The 19653-nt window shown below is 38.8% G+C and overlaps 1 protein-coding gene across 1 annotated transcript; it reads left to right on the plus strand.

Annotated features, from left to right (window-relative positions):
* Nucleotides 1–13395: 13395 nt before the first annotated feature.
* Nucleotides 13396–19232, plus strand: LOC136202279 (ubiquitin C-terminal hydrolase 22). The gene is made up of 3 exons (XM_065992793.1): nt 13396–14523; nt 16964–17070; nt 17983–19232. Exons 1-3 carry the CDS (start codon nt 13769–13771, stop codon nt 18759–18761), a joined length of 1641 nt encoding a protein of 546 aa, XP_065848865.1. The 5' UTR covers nt 13396–13768; the 3' UTR covers nt 18762–19232.
* Nucleotides 19233–19653: the final 421 nt, after the last annotated feature.

Consider the following 19653-nt stretch of genomic DNA (forward strand, 5'->3'; position numbering starts at 1 on the left):
ATGCAGGCGTCTTCCTAGGACTTAAGGATAGAGCTTGAGAAATCCTCGGTGAGCGGAGCTTCGGAGGTGTCTTCAATGGAGGTTTGAAGGATATGGAGGAGGTGGAGAGGATTTCTCAAGGTGAAAGCTAAGAAAATTACAAAGATAAAAGATATCTAATTTACAATGGAAACGTTCTATTTATAGATGTAGCTCGGGCCCTCTTTTTGACCTATTTCGTGTCCTTATGCAGGTGGGAAGTCGTGGGACTGGTCGTGGAGTCGTGGGGTCAAAACAGCTAATTTTGACCAATTCTCGCAGGTCAGCTCGCCGAGCTGGCCCCCAGCTCGCCCGAGTAGGCCCCTAGAGGCCTGAGCTGGCCTATAAAGGCCAGCTCGCCGGAGCAGGCCCCTGGAGGCCAGCTCGGTGAGCTGGCCTAAAAAGGCCAGTCCGACGAGCGGTTTTGCCCTGCACGCTTCCGCATGGTTGCTCGATGTCCCACGATGTAACTTTTGCCCGAATTTATCCCTGCGCATGCACGAAAACTCCAAATAGCATTAGTCTCAAGGCTAAATTGACCCGCCAATCGCTCATTTTGAGCAAACGCTCCGTTTGGTGCGACTTTTGGCGGATCAATTAGCTATAAAAGATAACGGAATTATAACATACATGCCATTTTGGCCTTATTTGCCTAAAATGATCAGAAAACGAGCCTAAACAACGAAAAGTTAATAAAACATTTCCAATTCCTAACTAACTCACACAAAGGCATATAAATGCGAGAATTGCTCGCTTATTCATGAAATAACACTAAAAACCGTCCTAAAACCGTACCCAAAGATAGGGGTTTTTTACCCCTATCAATATACGGTTAATGTTTTGCTCTTGCAAAGACGACTACGTGTAGTGTAACCGACCTGTGAAGTACTTAGACTACGTGGTTCCTAGTCAAGGCGTGTCTAATGCTTGGGACCAGAAATTAGGGCCCGTAAGTTCCATGGCTTGTCAATTCCTACGGTTTTCGGAGTGTCACTCCGGTAAGGCAACGCCTATATGAATCCCTAAAGATAGCCCGAATGGCATCGGAAATCGCGTTTCCCTACACAATAATCAATTACGAGTATCAAAACAAGTAACAAACATCAACACATATATAGAAAAAGAGATTATGAATCATAAATTATAAATATGGAGAATGTAAATATGAATTACAACCAAGCCTAGTACATAGGATGATATCAAGCTAATTAGCAAGTGTAAAGGGAAGAATCCACCCTCGGAACTAGTTAACCGGACTCAAAAGCCGTCTCTTAGGACTTGGATGGTGGAGCTCTCGAGCTTGGTGTGCGGAGATGGAGCGGAACTTCGATGGAATGTCGGGATCACGAATAAGCTCTCAAGATGGAAGAGTTTAGTTACACAAAGCCTAAAAACAAATCTAAAACTACAAGAGTTTAAGCAAAAGATGTATACAAGGTGTAAGGTAGAAGGTCTTAGGTGTCTAAATGAGTGCTAGTCACTCTTATTTATACATCAAGCTAGGGGCAAGATTGTAATTTCACAAGGTGCAAACATGGAGGAACATGATTTTGTGCAGAAATCCCATGATACGCCTCGAGTATGGTAGCATACGCCCTGCGTGTTTGCCCATTCCGTCAGAAATCTCCTACATGTGGACCAATTCCAGATTTTGTTGTCTCAAACACGCCCCGCGTAGACTGGGATGTGCCGCGTGTGTTTGAGACTCTGACCTTTTATTGTTTTATTTAGTCTTTGTACGCCGTGCGTAGCTTGAGGCACGCCCCGCGTAGATGAGTCTCTAGACTTTTTGCATTGAAAAACTCCCTTACACGCCCCGCGTGTAAGGTGGTACGCCCTGCGTATGGATTGTTGACTCAGGGAGACCATGCAGTCTGACTTTTCAGGATTAGGCAATCATTTCTGACATGTGTTATACGCCTCGCGTAAGTTGGCGTACGCCTCGCGTATGCTGACTTGATACCACGTGGTGCCTGTGGATAGGGCAATCATTTCTGACTTTATGTTTCACGCCCCGCGTATGGGATGATGCGCCCCGCGTATGGAGTGAATTTTCACTCCTTGCTCGTACCTGAAATACAAATCTTGAGAGCCGAGTTAGCTTGATGTTTTTATTTCCTAAACTAATCAAAAACAAAGAAAATTAACTGAAAGCACGAAATTTATTTTTATTTCGTTATTTTATTAAAACATTATATTTTTATAATTAAACTTATTTATTTCTTCCTCGGACTTTAAAGTTTTACTTGTCCTCAAGTAAAAGAAATCGAAAGACAAGGGATTGAGATTATTAAGAAACAAACCGACGGTTGGTTTTACAAGTGCGTGATTTCAAAGTTAAAGTTTTATGCAAAGTTTTCGGTAAGCACCTACGCAAACAATCGAGTGACCAAAACTTGTTTGAAACCTCCATGATCAAAATTAATAGGCAATATTAACGGGGGTTGATTATCTTTTGAGAACCCGATAGTACCTCACCACGGGATTTCACTCTTACGCTCAAACTTTGGTGGTTCGGTGTTTTAGCACTCTTCTTTGCACTTACTCGGGCTCACTTTGAGTTTGCATTTTCATCCGGGTTTTTCCTCCTATGTTATGGTCTTGGCAATATTAAAAATGAACCCGGAGGGGGTTGTAATGTGGGAGGCTTTTTTAGTGGTTAGTTTTTGGAAACTCGAGTTCAAATACCATTTTTAATGATCGCACCGTATTTTTATTTTGGCCTTTGTGAGTTCGTAAGATATACTCGAAATTGCTCGGGTGGAGCTTGAGAATTCCTTTTGCTCTTTATTGTATTTATTTATTTATTTATTTATTTTTTCTTTTTGTTTTTAGAGCGACACAAAAACGATTCTGAGACTTTTGGTGTTTACTTGTCAAGGCCTTTGGCTTATTTTGGGTGCGAATTGATTTTGTTGGTATTTAATCAAGAGGAAAAAGGGTTAAATGTTAAAAAGGGTATTAACAACGAAAGTCGGTTAATAGGCTCGAGGGGGTTTTCTAGAGGTTAATGAAAACGAGAAAAATCAATTAAGAAAGAAATTAGACTAAGTGAGTTCGTTTCATCATCTATTGTCATTTTAACCAAAATAAGTGTACTAAACCCGGCATTAGGTGCAAACTCTATGAGTCGAGTGAAGTCAAAGCTCTCGAAAATTGTGAAAGAAATAGAGTTCTCGTACGAACTCTTTCAGGCTCAAAAATACCTCACAAAAATTCGGGTTTAAATTGTGTACTATCGAGTCGTCGCTAAATCTTCAAACAATCCTGTTTTTATTGCCTTTTAAATTTCATTATGGAGATGGCATGTGGGTTAGGACTCAATGCTTTTGTTTGGTACGAACCTAAGTTTTGCATAAATTCTATAACTTCAAAATTAAGACTAAAATTTCTTAATAGAACCGATCCTTTGTGTTCCGACAGTATTTACATTTAAGGACAAACAACGGAACATTTAATTAATTTCCGAGGGAGGTTAGTGTGTCGGGAGAAATTTTAAGAATCGATAAATTAGTTTAATTATTTTTATGTTTATTTTATTTTTATTTTTGTTTTTGTTAGTGCAAAACAAACTGAAAGTGCGGGGTTGCACGGCCCTCCGCCTTATTAAAATGACGTCTATTCCAAGGATGTCGCAAAAGAGAAGAAAACAAAAACAAAAATAGATATGAAATTAAAATTAAGACCCTTGAAGGTTTGGGTCCTACGCGAGGCGTGTTTTGAGCTCTTTTTGGGCAGATACTCAAATACGCGGGGCGCCCCACGTGTTTGAATTTCTGGGCATTTTATACACGAAAAACGGTGATCACACGGGGCGTAAAAGGGAGTACGCCATGCGTGAATGTTATTTATGGCATAGAAATTGTGAAAAATAAACACGAAACATAAACGGAAACCATAAAAATAATTTAGATATACATTAAAACAGAAAGCAAAGTACAAGAAAAAGATAAAAGGGCAACAAATGTTATACCTAAAACAAAACGAACTAAACTAAACACGAAAACACAAAACAAAGCAAAACATAAAAAATGAAAACTATGGTTGAGGCGGAGGAGGGTTTCCGTGGATGTTGAAGTAGGAGGCAAAGGAGGTGGTGAGGGCGTCAAAGCAAGCATCGAGGTGGGCCCGATCCTCACGTTGTTGCGCCTCGATGGAGTTGAAGTGGTGGACAAGTTGGAGGATGGGATCACGGATGAGAGAGGGGAGGAGATTGGAGACATCGTAGTCCTCGGACCCGGTGATGGAGGTCCAAAAATCACGAGCAAAAACACCCTCGGGCCAATGGGAGATGCCACCCTCCGCTTGTTTGGTGAAGTGAATGCGGAGCCATTGGGTGTCAATGGTGAAGGGGTGATTGTGAAGGCGGAAGGTGAAGAGGGCGGCACCGAGGACGTTGTTAGAGGTGAGGGTGGTGTAGAACTCCAAAACCAAGGAGGGGTAAACGTGTGGCCGTGCAAGAAAGTGATCGATCCAAGAGAGGGCACGGAGGCACTCCACGAAAGCCTCGCCAAGGTCGAAGCGGTCAAGAGTGCTCCGCTCAATGTATGGGAGCTCCATAAAGTGGGCGGCGGAAAGTGTTTGGTAGTTTTCAGCCTCCCCCTCGGTTAGGAGATGAAAAGGAGCCCGGTGTAGGCGAGTAAGTGGTGGTGTTTCTTCCCGTTCGGGAGATGGTGGTTGTTGTTGGTTTTGTGCGGAACGGGAAGATCGGGCCCGAGTGGACCGTGGGGGACGCATGTCAGCGGTTTGCTTTCGCCTAACCATGGTGGTAATGGAGGATAGAGGAAGAGTAGAAGAGGAGTAGGAGAGTGTACAAGTGTTGTGAGGAAGAAAAAGGAGAAAAAAAGGGGTTTATATAGGGGGAAAGTGGGGAATCCAAGTAAAACTCGGATTTCCAGAGGGGTACGCGGGGCGTGAAGGGGCCACGCCACGCGTATCCCTCCCTCTGACTTTTATTAACGCAAAGATGGCATTGTACGCGGGGCGTGAAGAGAAGCACGCCTCGCGTATCATGCCTCTTGCCCCTTTTTGATGGAAAAATGGGCGAAGACGCGGGGCGTACATGGGGGTACACCCCGCGTAAGAGGGAGAAGCCAAAGAATTTTGTCGGTTTTAGCAGTTTTCTTGATTTTTAATTTTTTGGTGGTTTATGGTTTATTAATGAGTATTTAGTGATTTTTATGATTTTTAAGTTAATTAAGAAGGTGGTTTAGATAGAATTAATATGGAGGGAAGGTGAAGAGATTTGAATTTTGAAAGGGGGTGATTTGATTGGAGGTGGAGTGGAAAAGTGGGAAAGATTTATGGGAAAGTGGGAAGATGGGAAGTTAATGGAGAAAAAGCTGCCATGGGGAGTTGTAATTCACAACTCCCCGAGGATACGCGAGGCGTGCCCTAGGGCACGTCCCGCGTGTCCTTCCCACGTGGCGTTATTTAAAAGCGTTAATTGTTAAAGCGTACGCGGGGCATGGTAGGAGGGACGCCCCGCGTACCATGTCTTTTTATTGCGAATTAGAGTCAGACACGTAGATACGCGGGACGTATAGGTGTGTACGCCCCGCGTGTCATAAAAATTATTTGGATTAAAATGAGATTTGTTTTTCTTTTGATTTTTATAACAATAAGAAAAACTAAGATAAAAATAAAATAAAATAAAAATGAAGGTAAAATGAAAATAAAAGTGAAAAGCAAAAGCAAAAATAAAAATGAAAATAAAATTTAAGATTAAAAATAACAACAATTCAAACGAAGAAAAAATAAATAAAAGAGAAAAGAAATAAAAAGAATAAGTTTATAATACATATAAACAAAAGGTTCGAGAAATTCAAACCGATGCTACGTTTAGAGTCGAAGTAGCTCGACTTTCTCATGCGGCGGCTTATGGCAAGATGTCCGAGTTGGAACTCGACGGGTCCGAACTTCTACTGTTGAGGAGCGTTATTGCCTGTCCGGACTCCCTAGCGGTCTTTCTTGTTGTTGACGGTTCAAGTGGGCCACCTGGCGGCTAAGGTCCCTGCAAAACACCTCACTATCGGCCAAACGAGTTAAAATGTCCTTTAACAAGGATGTTACGGACTGGCCATGTACAGTATCGGGGGGTGGTGTGTTACGATTACCGGGCATTGCTTGTGATTGCCCTAACCCGTTTTCCCGATATTCTTGATCAAAGTCGGGTGGGGGCCTCAACACATTATTATTATTGCCATAAGACAAGTTCGGGTGTTGGTACCGAGGCCTCCATCCATTGTTATTATTATTGTGGTGGTGTGAGTAGGAGTTCGGGTTGGAATTATACCTTTGGTTGCCTCCTATATAACTCACATTTTCGGTGTCGCCGGTGAAAGGGCTACCGGCTTGGCAATTGAGTCCGTCATGGTCTCCACCATAGTGATTGCACATCAGGACCTGTGCACTTTTGTTGAGGCTCAACTGGGCTATCAACGCGTCAAGTTTCTTATTCATTTCCGCCATGGAGCTTTTTAGAGCCTCTTTCTCCACAGCGAACGTTTGATGTCGCGACGGGCCGGTAAGCCGATCCTCTTGCCATTGCATGCTTTTCCTCACGAGCTCATGAATGAGCTCGTAGGCCTCACTAGCTGACTTCCGAAATAGATCCCCACCTGCAGCAGAATCAACAGTCGCACGGTTAGTGGGGGTTAACCCGTGGTAAAAAGTGCTTACCAAGTCGTGCTTCGGGATGTCATGGTGGGGCCAGTTTCGGAGCAACTTTCGGAACCTAGCCCAAGCTGCATGAAGGGCCTCGCATTCCAACTGCCTAAAGGATATGATATCGGTCCGTAACTTGACTGTTTTGGACGGCGGAAAATAGTAGGAAAGGAACTCCTTCTCGAGCTCCTCCCATGACGTGATGGATCCCGCCTCCAATGAGTGTAGCCACTCCAATGCTTGCCCTGTCAAAGAAAAAGGAAACAACTTTAGTCTAACAGCCTCAACGGGAACACCATTTTGCCGAGAGGTGTCGACACACATAAGGAATTTATCGAGATGTTCGTTAGGGTTCTCATGGAGTTCCCCTCCGAATTGACCGCATTGTTGTATCAGCTGGATCATATCGGTCTTTATCTCGTACGTGTTGGCCGGTATCATGGGGGCGACAATTCCGTTACGGTTTTGGGGACGGTGCGGAGCAAGGATCTCCATCATCGAATGTGTGTCGTTGCCCCCGCGAATGTTGTTCACGTGTGGCCTTTGGTTTCCTTCGGGTTGGTTGACCTCAGCATTGGGGTTTGCCATTTTCTCTCTTCGAATCCTATAAAGAGTACATTCAATTTCAAGATCAATAGGAATAAGAGAATCACTCCGAGATCGGGTGTGCATAAAATAAGTGAAATAAAATACAATATCAACAAGAAAGAATAATGTTAGTAAGAGTATATATAAACAATTTATACAAAAAGAATGCTTAAACTAACAAAACTCTACTAGACGTCACTACTTAAGGGCAAGTGTACCCCGTCGTATCAAGTAACAATCCGGTTAAGATCGGGTATCGAATCCACGGGATTTATAACTACAAGTATTAGACGACTCGGTTTTATACATTATTTAAGCGGTGAATACTTTGAGGTTGGTGTGAGACACAACTACAAATTACTCCTAACTATAGGTGAGGCGAATTTATGTAACGAAACTCTAAGAGGTGATACGGATGGTGATAAGTTATAACTATGACAAATAACGACTCCTAATGCATATACGGTTAATGTTTTGCTCTTGCAAAGATGACTACGTGTAGTGTAACCGACCCGTGAAGTACTTAGACTACGTGGTTCCTAGTCAAGGCGTGTCTAATGCTTGGGACCAGAAATTAGGGCCCGTAAGTTCCGTGGCTTGTCAATTCCTACGGTTTTCGGAGTGTCACTTCCGGTAAGGCAACGCCTATATGAATCCCTAAAGATAGCCCGAATGGCGTCGGAAATCGCGTTTCCCTACACAATAATCAATTACGAGTATCAAAACAAGTAACAAACATCAACACATATATAGAAAAAGAGATTATGAATCATAAATTATAAATATGGAGAATGTAAATATGAATTACAACCAAGCATAGTACATAGGATGAGATCAAGCTAATTAGCAAGTGTAAAGGGAAGAATCCACCCTCGGAACTAGCTAACCGGACTCAAAAGCCGTCTCTTAGGACTTGGATGGTGGAGCTCTCGAGCTTGGTGTGCGGAGATGGAGCGGAACTTCGATGGAATGCCGGGATCACGAACAAGCTCTCAAGATGGAAGAGTTTAGTTACACAAAGCCTAAAAACAAATCTAAAACTACAAGAGTTTAAGCAAAAGATGTATACAAGGTGTAAGGTAGAAGGTCTCAAGTGTCTAAATGAGTGCTAGTCACTCTTATTTATACATCAAGCTAGGGGCGAGATTGTAATTTCACAAGGTGCAAGCATGGAGGAACATGATTTTGTGCAGAAATCCCATGATACGCCTCGAGTATGGTAGCATACGCCCCACATGTTTTCCCATTCCGTCAGAAATCTCCTGCATGTGGACCAATTCCAGATTTTGTTGTCTCAAACACGCCCCGTGTAGACTGGGATGCGCTGCGTGTGTTTGAGACTCTGGCCTTTTATTGCTTGATTTGGTCTTTGTACGCCGTGCGTAGCTTGAGGCACGCCCCGCGTAGATGAGTCTCTAGACTTTTTGCATTGAAAAACTCCATTACACGCCCCACGTGTAAGGTGGTACGCCCTGCGTATGGATCGTTGACTCAGGGAGACCATGCAGTCTGACTTTTCAGGATTAGGCAATCATTTCTGACATGTGTTATACGCCTCGCGTAAGTTGGCGTACGCCTTACGTATGCTGACTCGATACCACGTGGTGCCTGTGGATAGGGCAATCATTTCTGACTTTATGTGTCACGCCCCGCGTATGGGATGATGCGCCCCACGTATGGAGTGGATTTTCACTCCTTGCTCGTACCTGAAATACAAATCTTGAGACCCGAGTTAGCTTGACGTTTTTATTTCCTAAACTAATCAAAAACAAAGAAAATTAACTGAAAGCACGGAATTTATTTTTATTTCGTTATTTTATTAAAACACTATATTTTTGTAATTAAACTTATTTATTTCTTCTAAAATTAACCTGTAAATCACGCTAAAAGATAGGGGTAAAATACCCCTATCAAAGACCGTTTGAATTCAACAGATATGTCCGAATTCAAATCATTAGGAGCTTCAAAATTGCTATAAAAGGACAAGTCCATCACTTGGATCCTTTGCTGAATTACAAAAAGAAAAAGCAAGTACAGACAGAAAAGAAAATCTTCACAAGAGTGAAAATCCAAAAGAGAAGCTGTCTGATTAGAAAAACAAGTTCTTACACCCAAATCCAATCTCTGTGTAAAAGTCTAGAGTGAATTTGTATTCATCTAAAGTGTTCTTCATCTAGAAAGAACAAATTTGTATCAATTGTAAAGATTGAGAGAGTGGTGCTGAGTACTCGGTTTTAGTACTCAGCGGTAGAGAAAATCTGAGTGTTCGGTTATAACGCTCAGTAGGATTGAGTAGACGAATATAGGACGGTACTCTTTCATACTCAGTTGCTTTGTAAACGGTTTGTGCTCTACCTTTAAAGAGCTCAGTAGTGGATTGAAAAAGCCCGGAAGGATTCTGGGGACTGGACGTAGGCGGTGAGGCCGAACCATGATAAGACTGCTGAGTAATCTCTAACCCTTTCTCTTAATATATATATGTATGTGTTGCTTGCTTAAATTACTCAGGATATAAATTGTATAAGCCGACATTGAGTAATCAGAGTGCTGAGTTGGAAGCTGACCTTAAGTGTTAATTCCTAACTCACAAGTAAAACAGTTCTAGTCTGCCTCTGACTAAAGCTGTCTTACATCTCGCTCAGCCTTGCTGACCAAAACTGAGTGAGGTTATTTAAAGAATTAAATTAAGTCAGCACAATTAAGCGAAAAAGTTACATTAGTTCCTAACCCCCCCATTGGAACTAATCCTATTACATTACATGGGACCAATATGACAAACATACGAAGTTTGAGGAAAGGATTGACAACCCGGAACTCAAATTAGTTAAAATGCTATCCATGTTTCTTCTTCTCTGTTAATTTGATTCGATTCATAATCAATTAATAAGATATCTTTTCAATTCAATATATTTTTCTGTTGTTACTTTGATGTTACCTTCGAAGTAAGGTTCTGGTGTTTTCATTAAAACGTATATATTTCATATAATTACAAGGAAACTTTGTTGAACACTTAAAAGAATTAGTTTTTATGGATGATATGATCGTTGAGTCGGCTTATCAAACATAGAACACCAATTTGACTAAGGTAGAAATCTGCTCCGATCCAGAGAGATTTCTACGGTTCAAAGCCCACTAATTGAATTATCAGATAAATTGTTACATCTTAATAATCTGATCAAAGTTATAAGTTGTTTTCTTGCTTTGTGTAAACAAGTCTCGAATTCTACTTTAACCTAAACTTAATTTCTATATGTTGTAATCTTAACTATAACCAAAATTAGGATTAGAAACCAATTTAAACCATTTCAAACCATTAAAGTTTTCCTATAAACTTTGAGAAGATGAATGTAATCAAAACAATAAATTCTAATCAAATTATCATACGTTCCCTATGGGATCGATATTTTATTACTACAAGCGAAACCGTGCACTTGGGGAATTCGCCTAACAGAGATGCAGTATGTGTGGAAAGGATGGTCATGTTACTGGATCTTCTCTTTCGGAGCTGTATTTTCTTCTATGTATGTATGTAACCGTAATTAAGGTCGTCCACCTTATTTGTGCCATGTATGAAGGTCCCTAACATGGCAGCCAACACCCATGATTGAAAGTCCAAACTTATTTTCAGTTCCAACAGCCACAGATTCCACATACACAAATCTTTCCTAAACCTCCCATACCAAATAGATTCCAACAACATCTTTCTCTCATTTTCCTCTGCGACCGCTGGACACCTTTCTCAAATGTTTTTATGCGATGCTAATAACTATCTTTGTAGCTCCACAACCGAATCACTTTCAATCGTTATTGCATCTGCTTTTGCTTTCAATGGTAGTTTGATTGCCTTAGCTTTCTCTTCTCTTCCCTTCGCCGCACCCTTTCTCTTTAGGTTTTAGGTTTAAGTTTAGGTTTAGGTTTAGGTTTTTCCTTTCATCCTTACTCATTTATATAAACATTAATTAACAATTTTATAATTATAATATAATTAATAATAAATTTATTTTTTAAGATTAATAATTATTATTATAAGAAAATTAAAATTAAAATAAAACCCAACTATATTTGTATTTTACAAAGAAATTAAAATTAAAATAAACCCAAGTAAATTTGAATTTTATAAAGAAACTAAAATTAAAATAAAACCCAAGTAAAACTGGATTTTATAAAGAGATTAAAATAAAATCCAAGTTCAAATAGTATAACACTTCTAAAAAAAATGGGTAGCAGAGGAACTCTAAATTCATCTTGAAAGCGCGCATCGTAAATTATAAAGACATGGTTACTCATCTTATCATCCGCTTGAACTTTAGGTCCTATTGCATTGAGAGGATGACATTGTTGATGTTGGTATTTCAAATAAGGTAAGTAAGAGAGGTTTGATCAAGATGAGATGCAGTACGTGTGGAAAGGAAGCTCATGTTATTGGATCTTCTCTTTCGGAGTTGTATTCTCTTTTATGTATGTCTGTAACCGTAATTAAAGTCGTCCACCTTATTTATGCCATGTATGACTTAAGGCCGGTCCAAACCCATTAAGGTCCATCTATATTTAGGGTGAGCTTGAATTTTATAAAAATAGCATGATCCACCTCAATCCGGCTTACTTTATTAATATTAATTTTTAAATATAAATTTTTATTTTTATTATTAAAAAATGTATATATTTTTAAAAATGACTTATTTAAACTGAGTGATGTGGTTGGATAAGTCTACTTGTAAACCTGTAATTGGACATAAATACATAAAAAATGGCCAGAATCTGACTGACATGCTCGTATACCTTAAATTGTGCTTACTTTATTTGTACTATGATCGAGCTTTAGAAGACGGTTATAAGCTTATGAACATGACGTGCTACGCATCACTTATTGATAGATGAATGTGTGCTCGTATGTCGGGATTTGACACCTTTTAAACTCAGTAGGTTCATGATTTATAGGATCGCGCGTGATTGCTATAATAGGTGGATTCTTGAAGGGTTTGTTGAGACTTTCCGGACCAAGACCTTCAAGACAGAATCATATTGAACAGCTTTATTGTGTAAATACCACGTGAACGAGTTTATATTCGGCTTATATTAATGAACATAGAATTTGCTTTTTAAACCTAAACCCGCCTAAAACAACCACCAACCTAGCTAAGTTGAGTTAAGCATTTTTTTTTTGTTTTTGACAAAAAGCATAATTAAGCCCCTAAACTTTATCCGTTTAAGGATCAAGCCTCTAATCATTTATTTTTCCACATTGAGCCATTGATCATTGATTTTATTATGGATTTGGCCCTTATATAACTTTTCCGCCGAGTTTAGGAGATGAGAAGATCGATTTGCCGATTCTAATATTGAAAATCACAAAATGGGAGAGGAGAAAATCGAGTTTGGAAGAATATACTGGAAATTAATTTCTATAATTTCGTTTTAGTTTTTAATTTTTATCTCTCATAGTCAAGAAATTCTTATTTTTATTTGTCAATGTCAACAAGCTGAATTGCCCCGATGATTATGCAGTCCAAACTCAACAAAAAAGTTAAATAAAGGCTTAATCCATAATAGAATCAATGATCAAAGACTCAATATGGGAAAATAAATAATCAAGGGCTTAAGCCTTAAAACAACTAAAGTTCAGGACTTAATTATGCTTTTTGTTTTGTTTTTTTTGACAAAAGTAGTACTCACAATTTTCAGAATTACCACTGCTTTGAACTGGAAGAAAATCTGATGTCTCCATTTTAGTGTTCCATTCCATATACCTCTCATAAAAAGTGGTTCCTTTTTATTGTATGAGTCCCCTTGACTCATAAGTATTATTTTAATAAAAAAGTACCACTTTTTATGAAAGGGACACTGAAATAGGACAAATTATTAGAAGCACCCGGTTCTCCATGTTAAATGTATGACCTTTTATATATATTTTGACACGTGTAACATGGATCCACACATGTTATAAAAAACTTCACTATTTTAATTATTACATAAGGTCATAATACACGTGTCCAAATATGAATTGGAGTCTTCCAAGTGATACGAAAGACATGCTTAGACATCGGATTTCCATTGCTTTGAGCAAACCCTAACCATCCATCCATCCATTTGGGGCTTATTGAAAACATGAAATGATCTGTCAACCCAATGATCCAAAATCATGATTGAAACGAACGGTCCAGATCCAACTGGAAGAGTTACAGTGACGATTGATCTATGGAGAAACCCAAGAGAGCAAAAGACAAGTCTCAAGAAAGTCGGTCTATTCATCAAAAGCCCCTTCTTCTTCTTCTTCTTCTAACTCCATCTTTTTTCCTTTTCAATCATTTCAACTAAACTCATTACAAATTAACCCTAATCCGTTCCTTAATTATCTCTCTAAGCTACAATCTTTTCAATCAAAACTCCAAAACTGTTCATTTTGTTGTTATTGATGCGGCCAATTTGATCTAATCATCGATTTGATCTTCTAGGGTTTTCAATCGAGGAATCAAGGCCTACCCACCCTTTCAATCTTATGGAAACAGGTAATCTTTTGTATACAAATCCAAAGATTTGCAAGCATCTAGCTGATTACAAGGTTAAACATGGTTTGACTGGCTATAAATCTCTCCAAAATTGCCTAAAAACCAGTCCAAATGGAAGAACCAGTGTTTATAACTGTGAATCAACGATACCCAGATGCTTTTTTTGTAATGGGTATGGAGATAATAGATCTTATGTTTGTTTAGTTTGCTCTTTAATTTCTTGTTCAAGCCACACCCTTTTACATGCCCAATCGGAGAATGGTCATGAGATTTCCGTTAACATGGAAAGATCGGAGCTTTATTGCTGTTTGTGCAGTGATCAGGTCTATGATCCTGATTTTGACAAGGTTGTTGTGTCCAAAAACATGATGGATATGCCCAATGAAACGCAGAGTTTTGATGATGGTGTGAGAAGGACTAGTAAGAGGAGGAAACTGATGGATATGGATTCGAAGAAGTCGAAACAGCTTGTTTCGATGAGGGATCGAAGGGCGAAATCATGTTATCCGTTGGGATTGAGAGGGTTGAACAATTTGGGGAGCACTTGTTTTATGAATTCTGTGTTGCAAGCATTGATTCATGCACCTCCATTTAGGGATTACTTCTTGAGTGATCGTCATGATCGGGAAACTTGTCGAAAAAAATCGTCAGATCGGTTGTGTTTGGCCTGCAATATTGATGTTATTTTCTCAGCTGTGTATTCCGGGCATCGGACACCTTACAGTCCAGCTCAGTTTCTCTACAGGTCTGCTATGAATATGAATCCTTTAGTTTCAGAGTAATTGAAAATGACATGTTTTCGAAAATATAGATCACATTGTTCGGTCCTGTTCGTCGTAAGTTATTTATGTGTTTGATATGTATTATCATTTATCAGTTAATGCAATTAGTAGATTTTTGTTTTTGCTATTTTTAGGGGTTTTTGATCTTTTTGTGCAATGTGATCAGAACTTTAATTGTTTATGTATTGTCAGTTGATGCAATAGCAGAAAGCAAAAAAAATTGCTACTTTTAGGGATTTTGAAACCGAATTTTCGATCCTTTTGTGCCTATGTGATCAGAACTTTGTTATTTAGTGCTGGAATAATTCCAGAAATTGGTGTATGCAATAGCCGAAAGCAAAAAGCTTGCTACTTTTAGGGATTTTGAAACCGAATTTTCGATCCTTTTCTGTGAATGTGATCAGAACTTTCGTTGTTTAGTGTTGGGATAATTCCAGAAATTGGTGATATGTATTATTGTCAGTTAATGTGAATATGCAATAGCCGAAAGCAAAAAGATTGGCGACTTTTAGGGATTTTAAACCGAATTTTCGATCTTTTTGTTCCAATATGAGCTGAACTTGCATTATTTAGTGGGGTTAAATGCACCATTGGTCACTGAAGTTACATGGTTGTCTCAAAGTGGTCACCCAAACGTGATAGCCACGTATTGGTTATTTTTATGAAAAAAAAAACTAAATTTTATTTTTTTTCATAAAAATAACCGACACATGATAGCCAAGTGGCGCATACGTGGATGTCATGTGTCGTTTCAGTCTGAGATCTAAGTTTGTTCATGCTAATGTGTCACCTATGTCATCATTTCAATGTTTTTTAATCACTGAAATCGTCAAAGTGACCTAATTTAGACAAAACTTAAAGTTGAGTGATTTTATTGAGACAAATTGAAGTTGGGTGACCTTTTTGAGACAACCGTATAAGTTCAGTGACCAATGATGCATTTAACCCTTATTTAGTGCTGGAATAATTCCAGGCATTGGTGATGTTGTTGTTGATGAATGTATTCTGTAACAAGCAGCTTTGTTGGTATGGCTATAGTCGTTTCAGTCCGGGGCTAGATCTCTTAATAGCTAATCCCTTATTCCACTGTGACAGAGAATTTAGATCACATTGTTTCGTCATGTTCGTCGTAAGCTGTTTTAATTGATGTGTTTGATATGTATTATCAGTTATTATGCAGTCACCCGTAATCCCAAAAGTTTGCGACTTTTAGGGATTTTCGATCTTTTTGTTCCAATATGAGCAGAAATTTCATTATTTAGTGCTGGAGTTGTTCCATGAATTGGTGATGTTGTTGTTGATGAATGTATTCTGTAACAAGCAGCTTTGTTGGCATTGTTATAGTCGTTTCGTTTCAGTACGGGGCTAGATCTCTTCATAGCTAATCCGATATTTACTGTGATATAGAATTTAGATCACATTGTTTTGTCATGTTCGTCGTAAGCCCTTTTAAGTGATGTGTTTGATATGTATTATCAGTTGTTATGCAATCACCCGTAAAGCCAAAAGTTTGCGACTTTTAGGGATTTTCGATCTTTTTGTGCCAATATGATCAGAACTTTGATTATTTACTGCCAGAATAATTTCTGGTGATGTTGTTGATGAATGTATTCTGCTAGGCATAAAACCCATTTGGCTCCCAAACTAAGGCTTCAAAGTCAATTAGGACCCCAAACTATCAAAATCATCAATCAGGTCCCTGAACTAAGCAAAAATCACCAATTGAGTCCCCATTCTAAACAAAAATCATCAATTGAGGCCTCATCAAAAATCATTCGGTTGAACAGCTTCAGACCATCTTCCTCAATCTCATTTTGAACCAACACAGGGATGATTACAGTCTATATCAAATAGTCATAGTTTTTTATTTTAGGATAGGATATGGACTCAATTGATGATTTTTGCTTAGTTCAGGGACCTAATTGATGATTTTGATAGTTTAGGGTCCTAATTGAATTTGAAGCTTTAATTTGGGGACCCAAATGGATGTAATGCCATTCTGCAAAAGGCGACTTTGTTGGCATTGCTATATTAGTTTCAGTACAGGGCTAGATTTCTTCATAGCTAATCCATTTATTCTTCCATGATATAGAATTTAGATCACATTGTTCGGTCCTGTTTGATATGTATCATCAATTAATGCAGTAGCCGGAAGCAAAAAGATTGCTACTTTTTAGGGATTTTGGAACTGATATTTTTTATTTTTTTTGTGCCAATGTGATGAGAACTTTCATTATTTAGTTCTGGAATAATTCCCGGTGATGTTGTTGTTGGTGAATGTATTCTACAACAGGGGACTTCGTTGGCATTGCGATAGTAGTTTCAGTCCGGGGCTAGATCTTTTCATAGTTAATCCATTTATTCTAATCCATTAGTAATGAAATTTTGTTTCTATATATGAAGTTGGTGGCAGCATTCAGTGAATCTAGCTAGTTACGAGCAGCAGGATGCTCATGAATTCTTCATTTCGGTGTTAGATGGGATTCATGAAAAAGAAGCCCCGAATAAAGGTAATGTTGCAGGTGCTTAGATATAGTGCTCATTCTAATTTCGATCTTGATATGTATCTAATTGAGTTACCGATACCTTTTGTTTTTCGCTTCATTCATTGTGATGCCTTGTGGTAATTGTTAATTATTGACTGGATTCGTTGAGCTAAATATGGAGTCTCGATAATTAGTTCTCGTTTCTGAGTATTTGAAATTCTTAGTTATTACAAAAGCATAATTAAGCCCCTAAACTTTACATGTTTTAAGGATCAAGCTCCTGATCAATCATTTTTCCATATTGAGTCCTTGATCATTGATTTTGTTATGGATTTGACCATTCTTTAACTTTTCCGTCGAGTTTAGGAGATGAGAAGATCGATTTGGCGATTCTAATGTTGAAAATCACAAAATGTGTGAGGAGAAAATCGAGTTTCGAAGAATATACTGGAAATTAATTTCTATAATTTCGTTTTAGTTTTTAATTTGTATCTCTTCTCGTCCAGGAATTCTTATTTTTATTTGTCCATGTCAACAAGCCGAATCGTCCTAACGATGTATGCAGTCCAAACTCGATGAAAAAGTTAAATAAGGGCCTAATCCCTAATAGAATCAATGATCAAGGGTTCAATGTGGAAAAATAAATGATCAGGGGCTTAATCCTTAAAACAGCTAAAGTTCAAGGGCTTAATTATGCTTTTTGCCAAAGTTAAATAGTTTGAACAGTTTTGAAATTTATGTAAAGATGTCTGTCATTGTGTTGCTTCCGAATTGTGTTTTGTAAGCCGAAGAAAATCCACCTTGGGCACGAAGGAATTCTTCATAAGCCGGTGAACTTTTTCGCGTACATTCGGGTTTTTTGTGTGAATGTGGGTAATACAGGACTTGAGATACTTTTCTGTTGTACTTAATATATATTGATCTTCTGTTGTGCAGATAATTCAGATTGTCAGTGCATTGCGCATCGGGTTTTCTCGGGGATGTTGAGATCCGACGTTACTTGCATGACCTGTGGATTTACGTCGACAACTTACGACCCTTTTCTAGATATTTCACTCGACATGGACATGAGAAATTTGTCTTCTGAAGATGTAGCAAACAAGTCTGCTAGACCGAATGTGAATACAAGCAGATGTTCGCTTTCAGCCTGCTTGGATTTGTTTACGAGGCCAGAGAAATTGGGGTCGGACCAGAAACTTTACTGCCAAAATTGTCGAGAAAAACAGGACTCCGTTAAGCAAATGTCCGTTAAAAGGCTCCCATTGGTGTTATCTTTACACATCAAACGTTTCGAGCACTCTACAATCAGGAAAATGTCGAGAAAACTCGATTGCCATCTGCAGTTTCCGTTTTCTTTAGATATGAGCTCGTATCTATCGTCCTCGATCATCAGAAACAGGTTTGGAAATAGGATTTTCGCTTTCGAGAGCGATGAAGCAGATGCCTCTGCAGAATTTGAGATTTTTGCTGTGATCACTCATTCGGGGATGCTAGAATCAGGGCACTACGTGACTTACATCCGGTTAAGAAACCAGTGGTACAAATGTGATGATGCATGGATTACCGAGGTTGATGAAGCGATAGTAAGAGCTTCACAGTGTTATATGATATTTTATGTGCAGAAAACGCTTTATTACAAAGCGAACGAGGATTCGAGCTGCACGACAGTGTCCCCGAGAAGGGATCCATTTGTTCCTATTGCGGGTTGTTGCTAAACAGAAAGGTTCTGCTTTAGGCTGTGACTGTTATTGGCAGAAACAGAAATCGCTGCCGATTACCTTCAAGGTCAGCTGCATAGCGCAGGCTAAGGCCGAAATGTGAAGGAACCGAATCGCTCTGCAAAATCAGTTGCAGATTCAGGAAGAACATACAGTTGAAAAAGAACTGAGATAAGATAAGATGATACGAGATTGGAGGCCAATCGCGTTCTACCCCGAACGGTAATCGATGTCGCGGAATTTGTTCGTGCAGTGGCTTTGGATGATTTTTGGCTGGGAGTTCTTTGGCTGCAGATCAGTCATGAACCCAATAAATAGTTATTCTTTCAACAACTAATGGAGATAAGAGACTGATTTAGTAACATTTTGCTTTTGTTTTTGATTCATTATCTTTGGATTTTTCATACTAATTGTGTTCACGGACTTTCTTCAATATTAGTTATTAGAAGTCGTGATATATTTTTCTCGTTTGATTCTCTTTTTTGTAGCTTCGTACTATGTACTATGGAGTGTTCGGTTAGGATTGAGAAACAAATGTTTATAGGGTAAATTACATACATGGTGTATAATCTGTCATATTTCACACTTTGGTGTATAATCTTAAATTTTGCATGCAAAAGTGTACAATCTTTTGATGACCTTCCATTAAAGTGGCTTGCATACAAAAGTGTACAACCTTTTGATGACCTTTCATTAAAATGTATAGCCGGTAAGTTGTCGTGTGTTTTTAGTTCTTCAAATAATCATTTGGTGTCCATAAGACAAAAACAAGCTTAAAGGCTTAACAAATCAAACCTCTGAATTTGATTTGAAAAACTTATCGATTCAAACAGTGTTGTATTAGTCTTCTTCTTAATTTGCTTAAAGTGATCGATTGATCATTTAAATT

Source organism: Euphorbia lathyris, chromosome 8 (assembly GCF_963576675.1).
Source record: "Euphorbia lathyris chromosome 8, ddEupLath1.1, whole genome shotgun sequence".
In the NCBI taxonomy this organism is placed as follows: domain Eukaryota; kingdom Viridiplantae; phylum Streptophyta; class Magnoliopsida; order Malpighiales; family Euphorbiaceae; genus Euphorbia; species Euphorbia lathyris.

Excerpts from the sequence above, each read along its gene's own strand:
- LOC136202279 (XM_065992793.1), top strand. The coding sequence starts at position 13,769 with ATGGAAACAGGTAATCTTTTGTATACAAATCCAAAGATTTGCAAGCAT. Across the intron at positions 14,524-16,963 it reads CCAGCTCAGTTTCTCTACAG|TTGGTGGCAGCATTCAGTGA; the intron begins GTCTGCTATGAA and ends CTATATATGAAG. Across the intron at positions 17,071-17,982 it reads AAAAGAAGCCCCGAATAAAG|ATAATTCAGATTGTCAGTGC; the intron begins GTAATGTTGCAG and ends TCTGTTGTGCAG.